This window comes from Phoca vitulina, unplaced genomic scaffold, assembly GCF_004348235.1.
Source record: "Phoca vitulina isolate PV1807 unplaced genomic scaffold, GSC_HSeal_1.0 scaffold2, whole genome shotgun sequence".
Taxonomy (NCBI): Eukaryota; Metazoa; Chordata; class Mammalia; order Carnivora; family Phocidae; genus Phoca; species Phoca vitulina.
In genome coordinates this window covers 10,934,021-10,958,932 of record NW_022589705.1, presented here as the reverse complement: position 1 = coordinate 10,958,932, position 24,912 = coordinate 10,934,021, and the positions used below count along the sequence as shown (strand labels likewise).

General features: G+C 39.7%; 1 protein-coding gene across 1 annotated transcript; it reads right to left on the bottom strand.

Moving 5' to 3' along the window:
* Nucleotides 1-1,215: 1,215 nt before the first annotated feature.
* Nucleotides 1,216-24,899, bottom strand: PSMA5 (proteasome 20S subunit alpha 5). Its single transcript, XM_032422015.1, has 9 exons — nucleotides 24,732-24,899; nucleotides 19,911-19,977; nucleotides 12,793-12,919; nucleotides 10,484-10,551; nucleotides 9,261-9,368; nucleotides 9,061-9,119; nucleotides 8,414-8,516; nucleotides 7,120-7,206; nucleotides 1,216-1,462 (listed from the first exon to the last, which is right to left on the bottom strand). The coding sequence occupies exons 1-9, from the start codon at nucleotides 24,758-24,760 to the stop codon at nucleotides 1,385-1,387; spliced, it is 726 nt and encodes a 241-aa protein (XP_032277906.1). The 5' UTR covers nucleotides 24,761-24,899; the 3' UTR covers nucleotides 1,216-1,384.
* Between the last annotated feature and the right edge of the window lie 13 nt (nucleotides 24,900-24,912).

The following is a 24,912-nucleotide window of genomic DNA, read 5'->3' as shown; positions in this document are numbered from 1 at the left end:
TAGGATTTTTCAGTGGCATTTTCTACCAGGATTTGATAAAAGGTGAACATGAGAGAAATGAATCTCATGATCATCGTGTTGTATTTATTTTTTAAGTAATCTCTACGCCCAGTATGGGGCTCGAACTCATGACCCTGAGATCAAGAGTCGTGTGTTCGACTGACTTGAGCCAGCCAGGCGCCCCTATCATGTCGTATTTAATAACAAGGTTAAAATCACTAGAACAGTCTCCAGAACATTGGTGACAATATATTCTGGTTCCCTACTTTCCTTATGTGTAGATCTAAGGCAAAATTTTCTTCCAAATGTTTCCTGCCATCGCAATTTCCAAATGTACATAAACACAAGTTGTTTTGTTTTGCTTTTTACTGGAAACAGTATGAAATTTAGTATTAATTCAACCTACTCAAATAATCGTAACTTATTTTGACATCATGGACTACAACTTCCTACAAATGTCAATGAAGATAATATGCAATCAATTCTCCATTATCCACATATGGATTAGCCATGTTGTAGATAGTGCAGGTACATTTCAAATCTCAATGAGATTTCCCTATTACTCAGTAGGTGTGCAGGCTCAAAGGACCTGGCATCATAAAATCAAGTGTTGATGATATGAAACCAGAAAATCTGAGTTCAAGTCCCCACAGCTTAATTTTCTGTGTCCATGGACACACAGCCTTAGATTCTTCATCTGTTGAAGTATGAAAATGATATCTACTTCATATGGCCATTTTGGGGGCTCCAAAAGATTGATTCTTTAAATAATCTCACTGAGTCATAAGATGGCAGCTTTTATAGTTAACTTCATTAAAAATGAAAATCTCTTTCCAAATTATCTATTAAGACACAAGAACTGGGACAACACTGTAGTTGGCTTAATTAACTCCAACCCTCAAAACATGTTTTTTATAGTCAATTTGTTAACATCTCCTTCATAATAAGAAAAGCAGCAAAAGTACCTATTTAATCAAGAGAAACTACAGAACTGAAATGGGTTCACAGTGGTATTAATATCCCTGGGAGGAGCTGGACTAGCTTGAGTTCATTTGCCAACACCAAGGGATTCATGAGATAGTTGATTCTCTTGTAGACAGACACCAGAACAATTTTAGAATAGATAACTCTGGTAGGGTAGGGGTATTAATACTACTATCCTTTTTGCCCCCTAACATGAGCATTTCAAACAAAAGACTGCATTTGAACAGTCTATTAACAAATTTTAAATTTTTCTTTATTTCAGAACTGCCTTTATGTACAGACATCATAAAAAAAATGCACATACACTGAAGATCTTCCAAGAACAGGAGCTGGAATTAAAAGTTAAAAGCATTTAGGAGAACTGAAATTGTCCCAGAGAAGTTCTGAGGATCATGCTTCTTTAAATGTCCTTGATAACCTCTTCAAGTTCTTCCTTTGTGAACATGTGGAAATTCTGGCCGGGCTGCACCGTGGCTAGCTGGAAAGAAAGCAGAGAAGGGTTAATGAGCTGGGCTCAATTACTCTGCAGAAAGCACTAGGTCAGGAGGAGCTGTGTTAGGGATGCAGCTGTTGATAGGAACTGAGGGATCTGCTGTCCCAGGGATATCCTTTCCAGCCGTAGGTTCCTAAAATAGCCCTCTGACTCCCAAATAAAAATTCTTATTGACCAAATTTTCTATTTTGAGGTTAACTTACCACATAATAGTTAACCAAATGGCTGGCATCATTGTCATTATTTGAAGTTACTTCAACAAGGACCAGAAAAGCAGCAGCAAATTACATGGGGTCAGTACTTTTTTCTATTACTGATTCCTTTAGAAATATATTAAAAGTGTATTTACAGACTTGCAAGTGAAGCTTCTGTGTGTGAGACCTTGGTTTCTTGGCCACTCTGTTTCAATTTCCATCAGAAAAATGGGGATAATAATAGCACTTAACTCATACAGAAGTTGTGAAGATTAAATGTGTTAATATATGTAAGTGCTTACAACACTGCCTACAACATTATAAGTACTAAATAACTATTATTATTAGGTATATTGTATTCTCTAAAATTGTTCATAAGGCAACTTAACAACAAAGTTTGCTTTGTTTTTTTAAAAGGACTGGCCATGAGGGTCGCCTGGGTGGCTCAGGCGGTTAAGCATCTGCCCTCAGCTCAGGTCATGATACCAGAGTCCTGGGATCAAGCCCCGCATCGGGATCCCTGATCGGCGGGGAGTCTGCTTCTCCCTCTGTCCCTCCCCCAGCTTGTGCTCGCTCTCAAATAAATAAAATAAAAAAATCTTTAAGAAAAAATAAAATAAAAAATAAATAAAAGGACTGGCCATGAAAATGAAAGGATTCCACTGACACGGACAACAGGAAATCATTTGTGATTGAGAGATATCAGTAATAACCAACAGTCCAGATATAATCTATTTAAGCAATAAGACCAGGGTCAGAAGATGGTTAGTTTCAAATTTAACTAAAACTACCAAGTTTTCCATCACCTCTGTTGATAACATAGTCCCCCATGTTTTGGGGCAATACTGAGCAATAGGTGCCACTTCACATTTGCCAAAAAGCTATTTTGTTTGTTTTAAATGTCATTTCCTCATATTGCCTTTGTCTTTAGACCTTAAAATTAAACATACTAGGGCATTTTTGGTAATATTCATTACTGATAGATTTAATATAATTTGAAAACTGCCAGAATTGGCACAATCCAATTACATGATGTTTATTATTTTCAGGTCATGATCTCATGGGTTGTGGGATCGAGCCCCATGTGGGACCCTGTGCTCAGCTGGGAGTCTGCTTAAGATTCTCCCTTCACCCTCCTCCCCCCTCCCATGCTCTCTCTCTCTCTCAAATAAATAAATCTAAAATCCCAAACCAAACCAATCCAAAACAAAAAAACAATAAAACAAAACAAAAACACAACAACCTCTGTGAAGCAGGTAAAACAGATATTTTCTTTCATAGATTCAATTAATAATTATTAAGCACTTGAGTACTAGTTATAATTGTACTAGGCACTAGGGATCCAAAGATGAAGAAAATCTTATTTACCAAGGGTGCTGGACGCCAAATGCTTTCAATGTTAGGTGTTATAACAGAGCTAAGCTTATGTAGAGCCACAAAGGAGTGACCTATGGGAAGTCAAGGAAGGTTTCAAAGAGAAGCAACTTTTAGGTTGTGTATCTTTTTTTTTGTTTTTAAAGATTTTATTTATTTATTTGAGAGAGAGAGAACGCACGCACTCGAGGGCCTGCGAGCGGGTGAGGGGCAGAGGGAGAGAGAGAATCCTAAGCAGACTCCATGCTGAGTGGGGAGCCCAAAGTGGGGCTCAATCTCATGACCCTGAGATCATGACCTGAGCAGAAATCAGGAGTCAGATGCTTAACCAACTGAGTCACCCACATGCCCCTTGAGTTGTCTCTTAAAGTGGAGGAGCAGGGGCGCCTGGGTGGCTCAGTTGTTAACCGTCTGCCTTCGGCTCAGGACATGATCCCAGGGTCCTGGGATTGAGCCCCGCATCTGGCTCCCTGCTCAGCGGGAAGCCTGCTTCTCCCTCTCCCACTCCCCCTGCTTGTGTTCCCTCTCTTGCTGTGTCTCTGTCAAATAAATTTAAAAAAAAATCGAGTAGTCTGCTTCAGAAAGGCCAAATAATAGGTCTAAAATGTGACCATGAAATCTGACAAACAGGAGTTATCTTAGCAAAGAGCAGTCTCAGGGAAATATTAAGAACAGAAACAAATGGTAGCGATTGAGGAATAAATGGGAGGAAGCAATGAGGACAATGAACATAGGTTCTGCTGAGAAGAGACCTAGCAATAAAGGTTACAAAAAAGGATGAATGGTATAGCTCTCAGCAAAAAAATGTATCAGACTACTGATACACACAGGATGAATCTCAAAATCATTATGCTGAGTGGAAGAAGTTAGACACAAAAGAGCACATACTGTGTGACCCATTTATATGAAATTCTAGAACACCCAAAACAAATCTATAGGGACAAAAAACAGATCAGTGGGAAGGAACTGACTAAAAAGGGACATAAGAACACTTTTTGGGATGACAGAAATGTTCTATACCTTAATTGAGGTGGCGGATTATGTATCTGTCAAAATTCACTGAACTGTGTACTTAAAATAGGTACACTTTACAGTATGTATGCTGTACCTCAACAAAGTTGATTTTTTTTAAAGACAGGATACTGGGTAGAAGGAGGAGTTAACAAAAGTGGATTTTGTTTTGTTTCTCTTTTAAGATTTTATTTATTTATTTATTTGAGAGAGCGAGAACAAGAGAGAGAGCTCCGACACAAGCAGGGGGAGGAGCAGAGGGAGAAGCACACTCCCCACTGAGCAGGGAGCCCGATGTGAGGCTTGGTCCCAGGACCCTGGGAACATGACCTGAGCTGCAGATGCTTAACCGACTGAGCCACCCAGGTGCCCCTGTTTTGTTTTCTAAAAAAGACGCAACTTGGAAATTTTTTTTTGTAGAGAAGGAGAGGCTGGGGATCCAAGGGACAACTGATGGAGCAGGGACCTAAAAGAGATGAAAGAGATGGGCTCTAGAGCAGTGGCTCCCAAATGCCTGACCTTCTCAGACTGACCATCAGACTCACCCAAAGAGACTTCAAAAATACAGATTTCTGGGCCTCATTTCCAAAGACTGATGGACAGCCAGGTTTCAAAACATCAGAGTACTGGTGGAGTAAACGGTCTTGGACAAGTGAAAGTGCCCTTTTGTTTTAATATGAAAAAACTATAGTCAGGGATTAATGCAGTTCATGATACAACATGAAGGAGACACATCTGATGCTCTTTTCAAAGCAACACCAAAATTGAATGAGCTAAAAATCTTTGCAGTTTCAGCTGAACCAAGCAGGCCTGAGAACTTTCACTGTGAAATCAACAGAACTACCTCTGAACTACTCGGACGTGGGAAGGCGATAGTCTCAGCAAAAATGCCAAGACCCTATCTCACTCAGTACCAAGAAACACAAAGTACTAGAAAGGATATGACAAAATCCCTCCTAAGGGTCAAGAAGGGGGTATCACTGCATTTGCTGCACTTGATAGTCTCAGAGACTGGAAGGGGAAAGTATTTAAAAATCTTTGCTAAGAAAGTAAAAAAACAATATTTATGTAGTAAGTTTTTCCATTTCCATTCCAAACCCTTTCTCTCCCCATTACTGCTCAAGGAGCAATGCCCCAACCCTCCACCCGTCTCTCCAACTCCACTCAGACCTTCCCACCTTTAGGCCAGCCCCTGTTTTGGCATCCAAGTTTGCCCCTCTCACTGCAGCCTGTGGAAGCTGGCTCTATTGGAGAGACATTCATAGGCCCTGAACCAGCAATCCTCCATCAGGGATTAACCCAAACATACATTATCTCAGTCTATGCTGAGTACCACTGACAAATATCCTGGTAAGTGCTGACTGGTTTAATTAAGGATTTGTGATTACAGCTGCATTGCCTTGAAAAATTATGTCTAATTGAAATATAATATACATACATACTATGCCTACTATTCTGACTTTTTATAACTATCTGTTTGATGATTCCAGCCTCCGCTAGTTTTTTTTTTTTAATTATTTTTCTCCATTAGTATTTTAATATAGCCCAGCAATCCTTTTACTCATCCCTGTCTTCCTTTTTCCCTATCCATAATGACTCTTCCAAATAGTTCCCATTCTCCTTAATTCTACTGTTGCATTCACCCACCCTGAGCAGATGATGTAAACAATCACCAGGGAAATACAGGACCTCTCTCCCAATTCACCTGCAAACCGACCCTATCTTTACTCACCACTACCTCCTTTTCTCCCATCTACTCTTAGCATCCTAAATAAGGGCAGTCAGAATCTGGTCCACAACTCTCCCATGTCATCTCTATCTCATTACCTTGCATTTATCTCACACCCAAGCAGTCAGAAAACCCTCAAAGTTCCCTTTTACAGGGCTGCCTAGGTGGCTCAGCAGGTTAAGGGTCCAACTCTTGGTTTCAGCTCAGGTATTGATCTCAGGATTCTGAGATCGAGCCCCTCATCGTCGGTCTCCCTGCTCAGCAGGAAGTCTGCTTGGGATTCTCCCTCACCCTCAGCCCCTCCCCACACTGTGTTCTCTTGTGCTCAAGCAAGCACTCTCTCAAATAAATAAATAAATCTTTAAAAAAAAATTCCCTTTTACATACAATGTTATTTTACATCTTTGAGCCTTTGTGCATGGCTGTTCCCTCTTCCTGGAATACCCTTCTCTTCTTTTCTTTAGCATCACCTCTTCCAGTCAGCTTTCCTAATGTCCTAGTATAAGTTACATGTTCTTGTGACAATCCATTCTGATTACTATTGCAGAAGTACTGCCTCAAACTGTTATTATCTATATGTCCCCTATATTACACAGTATACTACCTGAATGGGAACTGGATTTTCTGTGTCTGTATCCCTGGCATCTAATGTAGTACTGGACATATAATGGGTATTCAGTATAAAGCTGAATGAGCTCTGCTCTTCAAAACCAACTCCTTCATTTGTACTAAGCCTTCCCTCTTCTAGAACTTCTCCATCACTATCTAACCCCTGCTTTTGTTTCCTTTTTTTTTTTAAGATTTTATTTATTTATTTGTCAGAGAGAGAAAAAGAGAGAGAGAGAGAGCACAAGCAGGGGAAGCAGCAGGCAGAAGGAAAAGCAGGCTCCCTGCTGAGCAAGGAGCCCAATGCGGCACTCGATCCCAGGACCCTAGGACTACAATCTGAGCCACAGGCAGACACTCAACCAACTGAGCCACCCAGGCATCCCTGCTTTTGTTTCTTTTAACATTTTTTTATACACTAGTTTCTTGTCAGTCTATGAAAGTATTTTCAAGTCTTTTCTCATCCTTAAAAAGACAAATCCTTTTCTTTAATGCTGCCTTCTGCGGACAGTAGTAACTCCTTGAGAAGGCAGCACACTCTTGTTTTGTCCACCTCCCTTCCACTCTTTAACTCATCCAATTCTGTCTTCTGCTGTTACCACTTATTCAAAGGATAGTAATAACTTCTGAAGGGCTGAGCATACAAAAATGCGATTATCTCCATCCATTCAATCTTCGGCAATGGGAGCTATGATATCTGAGTAAAAAACAACAGAACAGAAAAATACCTCTATATTAGTTGCATTCAGCTTCTCCTCCATTACTTGTTTGAGGATGATGAGTGAAGACTTGATGGCTTCTTTCAGTGTCATAGACTTGAAACAAAAAGGGTAAGAAGAATAGCCATTATAATATAATCCCTCTTTCCTTCAAAGATTTCCCCTATAGTTCCCTGAAGAAATGTCTTAGCAAATAATAAATCAAGCAGCTTAGTAAGTACAGTGCATGACAAGTATCTCTAGAATTCAAGTAAACTGCCAATAAGTACATTTATTCAAAGGAAAAAAAAAGTCTTATTTTGAACCAGATCAAGTCACCAACTTTCATATAAGTGATCTTTGAAGAAGTGGAAAGGGCTACACTTCTGTAGTTATCTTCTTTTAATATAGAAGCAAGATAATATTGGGAATATCCTATGAATCAGAATTCCCAAATGATCTAAAAAGGTAGCCCAATGGTTTAGCAAATCTGTTCTTGTACCGTTTTGAACCCATGAACCCAATTTTTTCCACACATAAAAATCAAAACTACCAGGGGTTCATGGAACCAGGTATCCCTGTGTGAACCATGTGAATCGTAAGTATGGCAGCCTTCAACCACAAGAATGAGTTACCCAAAACCAAGCCCTCCCATCCCACAAGATTAAAAGTGCCAAATGCCTACTTGCTTCAAGAGCCAGACAAGGAAATATAACTGTTAAGTAAAGCTGTAAAGATAAAGGATAAACAAACTGTGGTACATCTATACCATGGTATACCACTCAGCATTAACTACTGATAAGTGCAAAAACCCGAATGGAGGGGCGCCTGGGTGGCTCAGTTGGTTAAGCAACTGCCTTCGGCTCAGGTCACGATACTGGAGTCCCGGGATCGAGTCCCACATCGGGCTCCCTGCTCAGCAGGGAGTCTGCTTCTCCCTCTGACCCTCCCCCCTCTCATGTAAATAAATAAAATCTTAAAAAAAAAAAGAATGGAACAGTATATTGAACAAAAACAATATATTGAACAAAAAAGGGCAAACACACAATACAAACTGTATGAATGCATTTATAAAAATGACAAGAAGAGACAAGACTAATGTCTAGTGGTAAACATGGTTACCAGGGAGGAAGAGGGTGGCTGGAGAGGAGATAAGCATTTTAGGGAGTGAGGGAAGTGTTCTACATCTTGTTTTAGGTGGTGGTTATAAGGATAGATAGAACTGTCAAACTCCTAGAAATGAACTCTTAAGGTCTGCCCATTTTATTGTACGTAAATTATACCTTGATTTAAAAAATAATAAAAGTTGTGACTGCTCAATTACCTTATGGTAAACTTCTTGTAAGGAGCTCTGGGCACCCTCTGAAGCAGAGCCAATTGCTCGAGCATCACACTGTACAAAGGTCCCGGAAGGGTCCATGTGAAACCTGCAAAACCCATCAACAGAAGGGGATTAAAATGCTGAAGAGTGGTGCCATTTTAAGAAACAAACATCTCACTGAAGAATATAAATGCTTGGCCCTGAGGCCAGGAAACCACTGAAATACTGAGGCACAGGTCCGAAAGACATTCTGTGCCTAGAGAAACCAGATCTTTTAAAAAGTGTTTAATAAATTCCTCAGAGATTTAGAAGTATAAGAGATATAAATATGCCTATCTAAATACTTGAGGATAAGGATCAAATCAACATTCTAAAGCAAAGCTCTAAAATACATCCTGACTATAGTAACAAAGTTACTTTTAATTCTTTCCAGAATTAGCAGTGGTGCCAATAGGGGGAGTTCTTCATAGAATCCCCAAATTTGTCTTTGTATAAACAGCACACAATTACTGAACTTTAGAATTTAGAAGTCCTTTATTTCTTGTAATTCTACAATAGTCTTCTCAGTTGATTTAAATAACCAGTCCCCATCCCAAATTAAAATAATTCTACCAAAAAAGAAGCAGGAAAAAATGGCAAATTATTCTTACAGCTGGGGTCCTTTCTCATCAACTCCTCCAAATAACAGTGCTACTCCAAAGGGACGAGACTAGAACCAAAAAACAAGAGGTATTAAGATAAATGGCCTTTGAAGTAGGTGGTGAAATGGGCTGGGAAAGGTAGGTTCAGAGAACAAATGTCCTAGGTCCCTTAGAACAGCAAGAAAACTTGACACAAACACTACACTCACCATGGCACCTGGATCTGCATCTTCTTCTCCAAACTGTAGAGCGAGATTGGACACAGCCTGAGTCACACTCTCCACTGTCATTGTCTCATTGTAGGTGAACCAATGGTTCTAGAAGAAGAGCAAAACATGGTCTACCTCTTCTTTTTTTTTTTTTTTTTTAAAGATTTATTTATTTGAGAGCGAGCGAGGATGTGCGGTGGGGGCAGAGGGGGAGAGAGAATCTCAAGCAGACTCTCTACTGAGCACAAAGTACAATGCCCCACAACCCTGAGATCATGACCTGAGCTGAAATCAAGAGTTGGACGCTTAACTGACTGAGCCACACAGGTGCCCCTAAATGGTCTACCTTTTAAATAAGAAAAGCATTAAAGCAGCCCACCATCTCACTACACACATCCCTGTGAACTACGATTGCAAACTGAATGCTCAGCTCCATTGTGTTTTCCTTAACACTAAACTTGAATGCTTGGGACTACATGAAAGGAAGAGAAATAGCTCTGGAAATAAACTCTGATCAAAAGGACTCTAAGCAACGACAGACTAGAGGATTACTCCATTGAAAAACAGAGTTAACCCCTCATAGCACCAAGCTTAGTCTTTTCACAAAGTGAATGCTAACAGCTAAGTGCCACTTTCCCTCAAAGACCCTATCTCATCATTGTGTTGGTGTTTAAATTAATGACTTACTTTTACATTAAGTACTGACAGCGAAGTTGAAAATAAGTGCAAAAAATTTTACAAATCAGATATTTTTTTTCCTTACTGGTCTACTCTCCAAGCAGAAAATATCAGTATTCCTAACCAGTATTTGTCACCTGGTACATAACATTACTTGCCACAGGAGAGCTGTTATTTACAAGCCCAACACCAAAGGCAGTTAGGGTAGAATATCCCTTAGCTACATCCACTTCCTGCTATGGTGCTCCCACAGAAAGTCAATTAGGGAACAGAATGCAGTGCAAAGCTTGCTTTAATACGGCAAATCAAAAAGAAGCAAGAGACTGTCAGCACTATTTGCCAGGGCTTCCTTAAAGCTGCAATGGTTGAATGGCTAGACTCCAAACCTCAGAAAGTTATAAACTAGGGATCCTACCCAAAATCACTCCCAAGAGCTACATCTGATATTGACACAGATAACCTGCAATACAGCTCAGGCAGCTATATCATCATTTAACAAGAAACTCAAGCATCATGGGAAAAAGGAGAGATGATGCTAATTTTACCTGTGTCTCCACTCTGGCTTTATCAATTAAAGTCTTAGCATCAGCAATTAGCCCACTCATGGCACAACCTGCAATGTAAAAGCAATAGTGACCCAGGGGCCAAATCCTTGCAGGACTCTTTCATCTACTCAGGAAATACTGAAATACTAGAATGGAACCATGACAGCCATATAGCAATCCCATAGCAATATACCCAAGAGGTAAGATGGGAAATTATTTGATTATCTGTATTGAACACAAGTATAATTATATTACAAATAAATAAAAAACATCCACAATAACATAGAAGCCCAATATTAATTATGACAGAAGACAGAGAAGAACAGCCAAAATGAATTTCCACATATTACATCCTTAAACATCCCTTTAGCACTTTTTGTAGACCACAATGCACTTTCAAACTAAGTGAACAATAACATCCCAACAGAAGAAATTAAGATAAAAAATAATCATCTTACTATGAGCTATAGTGGAAGACCCTAGGATAAAATCAAAAGCTTTTTCACCTCCCTGACCAAATACAAACCAAATAGTTTAGAGAGAAAGTTTGCCTAAAGGTCCAAGATGCCAAGGTTATGGCTTTTACTTTATACACCATGACTTAAAATTTGTATTGCCAGCCTAAGCCTTGTTCCCACATTTCAAACCCTATAAAGCCAAATGACTCCCTTAATATATCTACTTGGACATACCACCAACTCAAATCAAGTTCTTTCCCTTTTAGACTCCTTGACCCTCACAACCAATTAGATCTCAAATTCTATCAGTCTCTATTGAATTAACATGTCTGGCATTAATCCTTATTTTCTCCATTCTCTGGCTATTGCTTTGGTTAAAGCCCTCATCATCTCCATGTGGATTAAAGCAAATTTCTTACCTGGTCTCCCTACATTTAATCTCAGCCCCCTTCACTCTACCTGCAACCTTGTTATCAGAATGGTCTTTCTAAAATACTAATCTGATCATATTACCTCAATGCTTAAGATCTTTCTCATCAATGCAAAAGATCAAGTTCAAGCTCTTTAGCATGGTAAAAAGGACTTCCACTGTCTGATCCCAGACTCACTTCTTGCTACAGTCCACCTCCCAGTCATACTGCTTGTGCCAGGGTATTCCACATTTTACACCATCAAGGGTTTGCTCATTTCTATTCCCTCTAACCAGAGTGTCTCCCTTGCTATACCCAGACACTTGTTCGCTTGGTGAACACTTCCTGATCTTTTACACTTCAACTCAGCTCAAGCTTCACCTTTATGGAATCCTTTTTTGAATACCCATTACCACTGGCCCCAGACAAAACTATTTTCTCCTTTGTACCCCTACTAAACACATACTACAGCCTTTCTTAATACCTACCTACATCACTCAATTGCATTTACTTATTTACATGTCCACCTCCACTATTAGGCTATATGCTTCTGAAAGACGAGGACTATGTCTCATTTCTCTCTGTATCCCTGCTGACTAGCATTATCTGGCACACAGTAGGTTCTCAATTTGCTGAATGAAGTGGCACTGCTCTATCTCCAAAAGACAGGTGACTTGAGATAAAGCAGCCACAATGTTCTAATCTTAAAAGACTAAATCTCAGTTTCTCTATCTATGAAAGAAAGAATGTCAAGCTCACAGAGTCACTATGGCATTTGATTCTGAGGGCTTCAAGTAATTATTTTACTGATGTTTCATCAATAAGATGACTAGTGGGTTAAGAAAATCTGGAGAGCCAACTAAAATGTCACACTATAAATAAGCAGAACTACTCACCCTGTAAAGCTACAGTGATGCCAGAAACTAAGGCAGGGGAATTTAAAGAGACCAAGAAAAGGAGTGCTGGGGAGTGGGTGGGGGATGGGGGGGCAGGGAGTAAAAACATAAATCTGAAAACAGAGGAAGTGGACTGATCTGCTCAGTCTAATAGTCTTATGCTCTCTGACCCTTAGTCACCCTAAAGATCTTTAAGAAGTCCTCTTTTCAGAAGTTATCTCTAGTTTTCCACATAATCCTCTGCTCCTGGTGGTTTCCTACCAGGACTAACATTATGCATCACTGAAGACCCAACAATCATAGGGAGCTGGCCTATGATTTAACCTTTACATATTTCAACAACCATTGCATTTGCCAAGTCTAAATTTGAAGGAGAAAGGAACTTCTGGGAGTAGGTGAGCTCTACATTATGCACACTGGCCTACTACCTGAAAAATAATAGCTAACAAGGGGATAAGATGTTCATCTAATACATCTCCCTTGGAACACCAAAGATTAATTAACCCAAGCCAGATCCTACAGAACAGCTTTCCCCTACTCCTTACCTATGTGAGCATCAATCTCTACAATTTTCTCAATGCTGCTTGGCTCCATGAGTGGGGAGGTAATTCTCTTCTCCACAGCTAGGCACACACCCTCTGATGTCTGGATCCCAATGGCTGTAGAACCAAGCTAAAAAGAAACGCGTTATGGTTATCAGTACAGCTCAAAGAACAGTCTCACATACTCACCAGGAATCTCTCTGAATAACTTCACAAGATAAAAGCTTCAATCACCCATACCTAGCATGCAGAGAATAAGCAGCACCCTAATTAAGTAATATACTATTCCTATCAATGGCAAGAGCACTGATTTATAGAATTTTGTTCTTCTAAAGAGAAAGTTCACTAAGTTCTTGAAAACATCTGGAACATGATCAACTTTAATGCCAGCATTTTGGAGTAGCAGACTCTAAAGTTCTAAACACAGTGGGCAAAAAAGTAATAAAACTCGGAAGTTTTTCTTTTCACCTCTGCTATCTTGACCTGTCCCAAAAGGTAGTATTTCTCAAATCTACAACATGACCTCCAAAAAAGTAATGTACTTAAAAAAAAAGGGGGGGGGGGGAGACAAGAAAAGAAGAAACACAAACACCACCACCAACATAAAAATAATCTTTTGAGGTCACTAGCAGTTCACAATATAGCTTAATTTCATCTCCCCATCTCCATGACACCATCCTAGTCACCATCCCTCTATGTCTGTTTCTTTATCTATAAAATACATCAAGAAGAGTAAATGTGTTAATATACAAAACGCTTAAAATTGTGCCTGGCACATAATAAATGAGTAACAAATTTAGTCATTCTTCTTATATGCCTAGATTACATCAACAGCCTCCTACTTAGGCCCCCCAACTTAATCTCTCTCTAAATGTATATTTCATGTTATGGCCTGACTGATTTAATAAAGTGCTATTTTCATTATACTTCTTCTCTGAAGAATTAACATCTCCATATATTGCCTGTAACATAAAATCCACATAAGCTTCCAGAGTCCTCAAAACCTAATCTCACTTTTCTCTTCCAACTTTATTACTCATTATTCTCCAACAAAATCCACCAGGTATAGCCCAACCCATTTTCTCATGCCATACTATCCCCTACCTTCACACCTCTGCTCATGCCTTCTTTCCCTTGGAATACAATCTTCTCTCTGGATCAAGTTCAAGCTCTTTAGCATGGTAAAAATTCAAATTCCACCCACCATTCATAAAGCCTTCGATGACTAAATGTGCTCTTTCCTCTGAATTTCCATTATTTAGTTAGTCCTACAAAGCAATGCCTGCCAGTGCAATCATCAGACTCCTGGAACCTGTTATTGCAAAGGAGTCCAAAGAATTCCATGAATCATTATGCATAACATGTTTAACATGTCTGTACACTGAATGATCATGTCTCATACACAGATGTATTATTTTTCAAATGTGTAAAGTTGTGACCTTATAAGTGTTTTTAAATGCATATACCAGCTTTTTATTACATATATATTTTTAAAGTTCACTGTTTTAAGATTTCATTCATTTTTTTAAAGATTATTTATTTATTTATTTGACAGAGAGAGCACAAGCAGGGGAAGCAGCAGAGGGAGAGGGAGAAGCAGGCTCCCCGCTGAGCAATGAGCCCAATATGGGGCTCAATCCCAGGACCCTGAGATTATGAGCTGAAGGCAGACACTTAACTAACTGAGCCACCCAGGCGCCCCTTATATATTTTCTTAATCGGTGTTTACATGCATAACTATAGGAAATGAACTGTTAAAGAATTTTGTGTAAAAAAAAAAAAAAAGAGTGTTCATACTTCTAGTTAAAGATGTAGACCAAACACACACATTAGCTCTACTCCTTCCCCCAGCCTGGCAATAGTACAAAATTAAAGGAGAGTCGGCCAAGGGAGGGGGGGATGCACAAATATACTAGGATAAAGAAAATGGGCAAAGACACAGCAACAAAATTTCGAAAAAAGAAGATGGGTTCGGAATCCTAAAGTAGTAAAGAAAATCAAGAAACAACCTGATTTATATCATAGAACCCTCAAAAAAGGAAATGGTGGCATCAAGGACCGTTGGAAGTAGAAAGAGAGGAACTAAAAATTGCAAGATCGTTCAGTGTCTACTTAAGAACAAATTTCCAGATCCCCTCCCCTGTGCTGTAAAGCTAGATGATGGTCTCCACCCCAACTCCTGTAGAAGACTCTGGAGAGTGTAAAACAGGGTGGTCTTTGGATTGGGGAACACTAAGCACAGTCAAAAACAGGAGTACTAGAGTGGAAACAGGGGTATTAAGTAAAAATTGACAAGCTTAATGTTAAGAACCTCAGCCTTCTTTCCCCATCCAGCTCTCAGAAGCTAGTAGGCGAAACACCCTTGAGGCATGAAATGAGAAGGGGCAGTTTTCTCTGGAGCAGTGGTTTTCAAACTTTTTGAAATCTACATTAAGAAATATATTTTGTATCATGATCAAAACACAAAAAGATACAAATAAATGTAACAGAAACAACATGGAAAAAAATACAATGAAACACTCACCAATACTATGAGCAAGGCATTCTAGCATCTCCTGTTCTATTCCACTCAAAAAGAAATGCTTCCATGATCCACTAAATTGATTTCAATGACTACTAATGGGTCAACACTTGCAGCTTGAAAACCACAGCTCTAAGAAATCTAACCAGTTCAGGGCAACTGGCTGACTCAGTTGGAAGAGCATGTAACTCTTGATCTCAGGGTTGTGAGTTCAAGCCCTGCATTGGATGTAGGGATTACTTAAATAAATAAACTAGGGAGGAAAGGAGGAAGGGAAGAAAGAAAGAGAGAGAGAGAGAGAGAGAAAGGAAGAAAAAGAAAAAAGAAAGAAAGAAAGAAAGAAAAAGAAAGAAAAAAAGAATCTAACCAATTCAAGAAGGAAAAAAATCGAAAGAAAACTTAAAAAAAAAAAATCCTTGGGGCGCCTGGGTGACTCAGTTGGTTAAATGTCTGCCTTTGATTTGGGTCATGATCTTGGGGTCCTGGGATTGAGCCCTGCCGTCAGGCTCTGTACTCAGCAGGGAGTCTGCTTGAGATTCTCTCCCTCTCCCTCTGCCCCTCCCCCTGCTCACCCTCTCTCTCTCAATAAATAAATCTTTTAAAAAAATCCTTAAAGAAAAAGAATATATTTCATCCACAAGACAAGACTAGGACACTAATAAGAAAGAGGAAAAAACGTAAGAGCTTGGAAATTAAAAATACTTTCTTATGAAACTACTGGAGAACCTTTACCAAACTGAAGGAATACATGAAAAAAAAAAGGATGACACATAGGAGCTAACACAAGAGGGAGTTAAAAGGAATCCCTAGGATGATGTTGACAGAATATCCTGAGTATATACAGCTAGGCAGTATGCCCAGAGATCTAGTCCAGACTGCAGCAGGTGAGAAGGTTCAAAGACATATTTAAGGATCTTTTTTTTTTTTTTTTTAAGATTTATTTATTTGAGAGAGAGAGAAAGAGAGAGTGTGCACATGCAAGAAAGGGGAGGTGCAGAGGGAGAGAATCTCAAGCAGACTCCCTGCTGAACGCAGAGGCTGACTCGGGGCTCAATTCCACCACCCTGAGATCATGACCTGAGCTGAAATCAAGAGTTGGATGTTTAACTAACTGAGCCACCCAGGGGTACCTGGGTGGCTCAGTCGTTAAGCGTCTGCCTTTGGCTCAGGTCATGATCCCAGAGTCCTGGGATTGAGCCCTGTATCAGGCTCCCTGCTCAGCGGGAAGCCTGCTTCTGCCTCTCCCACTCCCCCTGCTTGTGCTCCCTCTCTTTGTGTGTCTCTGTCAAACAAATAAATAAAATCTTTAAAAAAAAAAAAGAATTCTAAACAAAACAAAACAAAAACAGGCACCCCTATTTAAGAATCTTTAATAAGATATTTAATGTGCCTGGATGTTTTGAGAAGATATATACAACCTGGAGAGACTTTGGGGATGATTTTATGACATTCATATATTAAATTAAGCAAATGTTTTTAAAAAGAGAGTTCTCAACTCCCAGGAAAATATTGTGCAGAAATGGAAAAATGGCTCAGCTGTGAATGGCATTTACATAGTCATACTGATATAAACGTTGACTAATGATCTTACAAAACTATGATATATATGGTATAGAGTGGGTTGCCTTACCGCCACCCCAGTAGGAAATTGTGTGTGTGTGGAGTATCTGTCTGTCTGTCTCTCTACATGTGTCAGTGGGGGCAGAAATCATCATTCTCCATAATATAAAGTCTGTGGATAACGCCTAAGCAAAACAAAACAAAAATATGTAAGTCTGTGCTAGAAATACGGAAGTAAATGCCAAGAAAATTATCAGCTAAAAGACTTTAAAGTGTTGCCTTTGGGAAGCTGAAGGTAAAGGGGGCAGTCCTCAGGGATTGCTGTTTTTGTTAGAAAGTTTATGTAATTATTTTATCTTTTGACTCTAAAACTACATACAGGTATGCCTTAAGAATGAAATTTTTTTTTTCTTTAAGATTTTATTTATTTATTTCACAGAGAGAGATAGCAAGAGCAGAACACAAGCAGGGGGAGTGGGAGAGGGAGAAGCAGACTCCCCACTGAGCAGGGAGCCCGATGTGGGGCTCGATTCCAGGACCCTGGGATCATGACCTGAGCCGAAGGCAGACACTTAATGACTGAGCCACCCAGGCGCCCCAAGAATGAAATTTTTAATCAGAAAATATTATCAGAATTTATTTGGCACTTAGTTGTTCTCTAGTTGTTTTATGTATTGTGTATTGCTCTTAAATCTCCAACTGAACAGAGCAGGACAGAATTCATACCTACTTTTAAATTTTATCTAGCAGAGTTGTTCTCAACCAGGGACCCATTTTACCCTCTAGAGGATATGTGTCTGGAGGGCAAAGTCTGGAGACATTTTTGGTTGTCACAGTTGGAAATTGAGTGCTACCGGTATCTAACAGGTAGAGGCCAGGGATTCTGCTAAACATTCTACCTTGCACAGAATGGTCCCCGAACAGAGTTATCTGGGCCAAAATGTAAACAGTCTCTGGGTACTATAATTATTTTGTGGATGAACCATTCTCATATTACGAGAATAAATTCTCAGTCTGTTCAATTTGGTCTCCAACTTAAATAACTTCCTAAGCTTCCACTCCAAAAAAAGGGTTAATATTTTCAAGACAGTCTACTTTATAAAATATATCAAAATCAAGATAATTTTCTTTTGAACACTTACATTTACCCCCAGATGTTTCAGTATTACAGTTCTGCCTAAACTTCACCCCACCCCTTGGTGGAGACGGGGGAAATGGAGAAGAGAAGTGAGAGAACATTTGAACTGATTCTATGTAGTACTTCTTTAGTATAACTCATAGTAACCAATGACCAGATGCTCCATACAATACGGTAATTTTGATACTGCCACAGATTATCCTTCCTTTCCCCAAAAAACCTACTCTAAAGGCAATTTTTTTCCACTTCTGCTGGCTGTATCTCACCCATGCCATCCATACGGTACCTCTAAATGACAATTTCTACTTGTCAGCCATTCTTAGTCATTTCTCCATCTCCTTTCATACTACTGAATACTTAACGTTATCAAATTGCTTTCTCATTGGCGACTCATAAGTTGTCAAGGCAACAACCAGGTTATTTTCACACAGGTTAAGTGACATCTATTAAGGGCCACATGGCTATTTCTATCTTAGTCCAACATAAGGCTAGAGATCAGATGCTATCTAATTATCTTTAAGCAATCTGGAAATCACTAGGCAGTAAGGAGCTTAAAGGAGAAACCCCAAAAAACTGAGGCTTATTCTTGGTTTGCACATCTGGGTGGGACTGTTGTCTTTAGAGGCTCAAAATAAATGCCACAGCTTGATAGTTTCATACTTCATAGTACTGTATGGTTTCAATATAGGGCAAACATGATCAGAAACAGAGACAGGCACCTGTAGCTGGCCCACCATCTATCATAGTGCCTCCACTTTTATTTCTATGTCTTCAACTAATCGAAATCTCTTTTGCCCTTTTCCAGATTCTCATAAAACCATACATTCTTTCTAAAATAAGTAACTTAGAGAGAAACACAGTAGCTCTCTTCAATTATGCAAGGAACTGTCTTTGGAGAAGGTTTCAACGTCCTGTATGGTTCAAGGGCAAAACTAGGGCCAAATGAAGGAAACTTCAGGAAGCTAGACTTTTCATTCAATACAAGGATAAATTTCTTAACCATTATGAATTGTTTTCTAACAGAAATGAGCCATCTTGGGAGAAAATATTCTGAAGCACAGGGTAAAGGGTTGGACTAGATCAGGGATTCTCAACCCTTGCTAGATATCAGAATCACTGAGGGAATCCTTAAAAATACTGATGCCTTGGACCTTACCCTGAACAATCTATATCAGAATTTAGATTATCCATAATTCAACAAATGCACATCTCATGTGATAACTAACTTTAAGTACTGATAGCTTACTTACTAATTTTCTTAATACTGGTTGAAACTATTTAATTTTGTTACTAGATAAGAAGACACATCTCTTATTCAGTCCTAAAAGTGTCTAGTACAAATCCACAACTTTACTAATAAGAACACAGGTGATCAGTTAAATGATTTGTTCAAAATATCTCCAGGTGCTAACTCTAGATTTCTATACTCCTCTCTTTATAGCCAAGAAGATTATGAACACAAGCATGTCCCTCCAGCCCCACTGAGAAAAAGCTACATAATTATGAAGCAGTTATCTGTTCAAAAGGTTTTAGGAATGAGATGGAAATTGCTATTAAAATGGTTAGTAGGGGTGCTGGGTGGCTCAGTAGGTTAAGTGTCTGCCTTCGGCTCAGGTCGTGATCTCAGGGTCCTGGGATCAAGCCCCATCGTAGGGCTCCCTGCTCAGCAGGGAGTCTGCTTCTCCCTCTCCCTCTGCCCTTCCCCCAGCTTGTGTGTGCGCTCTCTCTCTAATAAATAAATAAAATCTTAAAAAAAAATAAAATAAAATGGTTAGTAGTTGGTTAAAGGGAGATAAAAAATATTTTCTAAAAAAGGAGCTAAAACACATTTACTCCAAATGTTCTGCCAGCAAAGCATTAGGTTGCCATGAAATTTCAAAAACTTGCCACTTGATACTATACCTTGATAGCTTCAATGGCATATTCCACTTGAAATAATCTTCCTTCAGGAGAAAAAGTATTCACGCCCCTATAATTAAAAAAAAAAGTATTAAAAATTGTCGGAAAAGGGGCACCTGGGTGGCTCAGTTGGTTAAGTGACTGCCTTCGGCTCAGGTCATGATCCTGGAGTCCCAGGATCGAGTCCCACATCGGGCTCCCTGCTCAGCAGGGAGTCTCCTTCTCCCTCTGACCCTCCTCCCTCTCATGTGCTCTGTCTCTCATTCTCTCTCTCAAATAAATAAAAAATCTTAAAAAAAAATAAAAATTAAAAAAAATTGTCAGAAAAAATAAGCGTAGATAAACAAAACTCAAGTTCCTTGACATCTAGCTCAAATGGCTACAAGATGTGTATGTTGTCATTATCCTCCTTCACCCACAACAATCTGGAGCTATTTTTTTGTACATTTAACAGCTTTTCAAGAAAATGGAACTTATGTATGGAATACTTCTGTCCTACTCCCAGAGACTTCAAACTGATCAAATGAGAAGAGGTGGCTTTCTGTCTCAATCCTGAATCAATCTGCAATTCCTTCAGTAAATTCATGCCCCAAAACTACCAGGCAATTCCCAAGAAAATAAGCATTTATCCTTATCCTCTTCCCATTACATACATTTGCTGTTAATATCTTACTTTTCAGTAAAAGTCAGTTACAGGTACATTTCTCTATTTATTTCTATGAATTAGGACTGGTATCTTAACAGACTGAGATCTGTGCAGTTCCTAAAGCCTAAGCTAGTTTATTTATTCCATACATATTTATACCAATTACATGCCAGACTTCTTTTTCTCTCCAAAACACTTCCCCACCTTTCTTTGCTCCATTCTTTTGGAAATCACTATGACGTGGCATCAGTCATGGTCTCAGCTATAAAAGTTTTCAGAACACAATGAATACTTAAAAAATACTTGAACTCAAGTGAATGAAAATAGTTATGATCCCTGGTTTATGGAGTTTGGATTTTATAACATGTAATATGATATATAATACAGCATTTTCAAATCTGTTTTAGCAAAAACTTTCTTCAAAAAATATTTTATATATAGCCCCAAATATAAAACAGGTAATTATACAAGTTGACATTTACTGCACATCTACTGTATGCCTGGCATTGCTATAAACCTCTAAATGACTTAACTCATTTAATCCTCAAAATAATCCTATGGTACTATTTCACAGTTGAGACACAAAGAGGTTAAGTAATTTACCCAAAGTCACTCAGCATATAAGAAGCAGAGGTGGATTTAGAATTTAGGCAATGCGACTGCAGAGTCCAAGCTTTTAACTATTCCACCATACTGCCTCTGGGAATTATTACTCTGGGTTAAATCAGAAGTGAAAGGAGAATCCCACAATCCCAGTATCCCACTTGTCCCAGAGGTCATTTAAAAAGTTCAGAACTCGGGGGTGCCTGGGTGGCTTAGATGGTTAAGCGTCTGCCTTCGGCTCAGGTCATGATCCCAGGGTCCTGGGATCAAGTCCTGCATCGGGCTCCCTGCTCAGCGGGGAGCCTGCCCCCCTCTCTCTCTCTGTCTCTTATGAATAAATAAATAAAATCTTTAAAAAAAAAAAAAAAAAGTTCAGAACTCAGGGCACCTGGGTAGTGCAGGTGGTTAAGTATCTGCCTCACCTCAGGTCATGATCCCAGGGTCCTGGCATCGGGCCCCACATCAGGCTCCAGAGCCTGCTTTTCCCTCTCCCTCTGCCTGCCACTCCCCCTGCTTGTGCTCTCTCTGTCAAATGAATAAATAAAATCTTAAAAAAAAAAGTTATGACCTGTAAGGAACAATTTTTTTTTTTAAAAAAGATTTAATTTGTTTGAGAGACAGAGAGAAAGAGAGCATAAGCAGGGGCTGGAGTAGAGGGAGAGGGACAAGAAAGGGACAAGCAGACTCCTCCATGTTGAGTGGGGAGCCTGACTCAGGACTCAATCCCAGAACCCTGAGATCATGACCTGAGCCCGGTCAGATGCTTAACCAAATGAGCCACCCAGGCGTCCCAGGAACAATTTTTAAAAATCACTGAGTGAAAGGTGAGGACAGAAGACCTGGAATTAAGTTCTAGTTCTGCAACTAGCTTTAATTCCCTCAAATGAAAAACAAAAACCAAAACCTATGCTGCCTCTGTCACAGATAATATTGAATTGCATGGAGTAGGAAAGAACTTTGAAATGTGTAAAGTATTATGTGAATATAGTATTTTCACTCTAATTCAAGCACTTCATCCTAGTGAGGTATTAACTACATTCTAACGTGGGCTCTGCTCTTGGCCCTCTGCTCAAACTTTACTGTTTCCCTGGGTTATTTCATTTACACTAAGTACCAACTACTTTAAAATCTCTATTACCGGTTTGACCTCTTCCCTGACTAATTTAATTGCCTCCTGAGCATTTTTACTTGGATATCCCATTAGCACCGAACACTCAACATTTTCCAATCTGAAATACCTCTAAATCCAGCCATCCTTGCAAAATCAGCTCCATCTCCTGCCATTCCTATTTCATTTTTATTTCAAAACATCTCCAATCTCCCAGTTCCCCAAGCTAGAAAGTTCTGAATGATCTGACTCATTTCTCCCCATCTCCCATATTAATATGCCAAGTCACATCAATTCCTCCCACATAGTAACTCAACACTCTTCTTTCATTCTCAATGCCCTCATTACCTTTCACCTATTATAATAGCCTTCTAACTGGTATTGACTCACTCTTTCCTCTATTCCAGTCAAATAATCTCTGCAAAACACATCTTCTTAAAATGAAAATTAATAGCACATGGTTGCCTAAAGAGTAAGACCCAAACTCCATAACCACACATAAAAAAACCATTCAATATCTAGCACTAACCTGTTTTTCCCATAATTCACCATTCCCATACATGCATCACATGTGCCATACAGAACAGAATTTTCCCATTCACTGTGATTTCCCATTGTCCCTCCTTTGTGCATCCTATATTCTTGGCCTCAAAACTACTGACTCTCACAGTCCGTATTTATTAAAATCTTACTCTTTCTCAAGACTCAGTGTAAATACCAGTTCTTTTTCAAAGTTTTCAATGATCCCCTAATATTGAGTGCAATCTCTCTCAACAAAACTTCTATAGTACTTGATTTGAATTTCTCTAATGACATGAATACACTCTGACTCACACTACAGTTATTTTTGTAAATAGTTCTTTAAAAGACAGTCTCCCATATGGAGAGCAAGGATCTTGATACTGTTCACTGCTGTATGGCCAGCAACTAGAACAGTGCCTTGTACACAGGAAGCATTCAAGTATATTAACTAAGTGAATTTTAAAAAGCTGTATTTTAGGCATTCTTGGGAAGATACAAAAATGAGTAACACAAAGCAATCGTTGAGGAAGCTAAGGATCACAAAACCTTAATAAAGGCTTTTTGATAATAACAATTTCTATCATACACACCCTAACTCAAAATTCTATCACCCAAAGATGATTCTTTTTAATGCTCGGGAAGATAAATACTAATCGTCATTTTATAGGACAGTAGGAAAAGCTGTCAGTTTTAAAACTTCACATATACATTCTGAGTCAGTAAAAGGATAAAAAAGTGGTAGTTCCAGGTGATAAAAATTTTTGACAAGGTCAACATATACTCTGACAAAAAATGGAGCTTCTAAGGACCTGGTAGGAAAGAAAAATCTGCCTTTCCCGGCTTAAAAAATAAACACAAAACTTTCATAGTTACGTGAAAACCTAACTGACCAAAGCAGAAACTGAAAGTAAAAATGTCTACAGCATAGGCTGCCTGGGTGGCTCAGTTGGTTAAGCGACTGCCTTCGGCTCAGGTCATGATCCTGGAGTCCCGGGATCGAGTCCCGCATCGGGCTCCCTGCTCGGCAGGGAGTCTGCTTCTCCCTCTGACCCTCCTCCTTCTCATGCTCTCTGTCTCTCATTCTCTCTCTCTCTCAAATAAATAAATAAAATCTTAAAAAAAAAAAATGTCTACAGCATAAATATGTACAATTTAATATTACTCAGCGTTTCCAAGCCCTGAGAAGTGTTATTATTTTTTTTTTAATAAATACAACAATCTCACAGCCTTAATTTCGAAAAACAGATCTGGCCTTAACACACACAAACTAACTTGCTTCAAGCTTCTTAAAGAGTCAGAAAAGCCTAGGTCTAGTGGAATCAGCGTGATGAGGAAACTCTTGAGAACCACTCTAAATTCTAGTTCCTATAAAATCAGACTCCACACTCTATCTGTGCATACCTGAGAATGCCTTAGCGCTTTTGCAGAAAGTATACATCCCAGCATGCCCTCCTACATCTCAAAGAAAAGGCTGCTCTATTTCCACGACTAAGAAACGGAAAACGAGGTTGTTTCCCTAGAAAGGGGAGCTGAAATTACGAAAGCCATTAAAGAATCTCTAGTTGCTTTTTCTTCCGGGCAACACGTTCACATTTTCTAAAAAGGCAGTCATACTCCTGACGAAATGATGAACGGGGGAGGGGGTGACCCCTGGACTTCTCCGGGTTAAAGGTCAGAGTCCCGGCCCCTGAGCCTTCTTCCTCAAGCACAAAGCGGAGCTTCTCGCTTCCGCACCCAGTCAGGACCTAGTAGTGACTCAGCGGTAGGACCCGGCGCGCGTCTAGCTTGGGGAATCACTGCGGGCGGCCAGGGAGGGCAAGAGATCCCCAGGCCCGGCCAGACTCGGGTTCCTGGGGCGCCCCATGACACGGCAGAACCCAGGCCGGGACCGGGCCCCAGTCCTGCCCACCCATAACCCAGACCCCATTTCCCCCGACGCACAGACCTGTCGTACTCAGACCGGGTGAGGAACATGGTGAGGGCAGGAGAGGGTGGCAGCGGCTACGCGGCGTTTTTGAGGGCCAACACGAGTCCACCAGCACCCAACTCACCCACACCACCACAGAAGCGAGGCCCTGCTCCCAACTGCGCGTGCGCCCGCGACTTAGCCCGCCCTCCTGTGCCTG

Bases quoted from the DNA above. Each gene is read 5' to 3' on its own strand.
- PSMA5 (XM_032422015.1), bottom strand. From the start codon at position 24,760: ATGTTCCTCACCCGGTCTGAGTACGACAG. The intron at 9,120-9,260 runs GTGAGTGTAGTG...TTTTGGTTCTAG, and splicing joins ATGCAGATCCAGGTGCCATG to TCTCGTCCCTTTGGAGTAGC. The intron at 8,517-9,060 runs GTAAGAATAATT...TGGGTTTTGCAG, and splicing joins GATGAGAAAGGACCCCAGCT to GTTTCACATGGACCCTTCCG.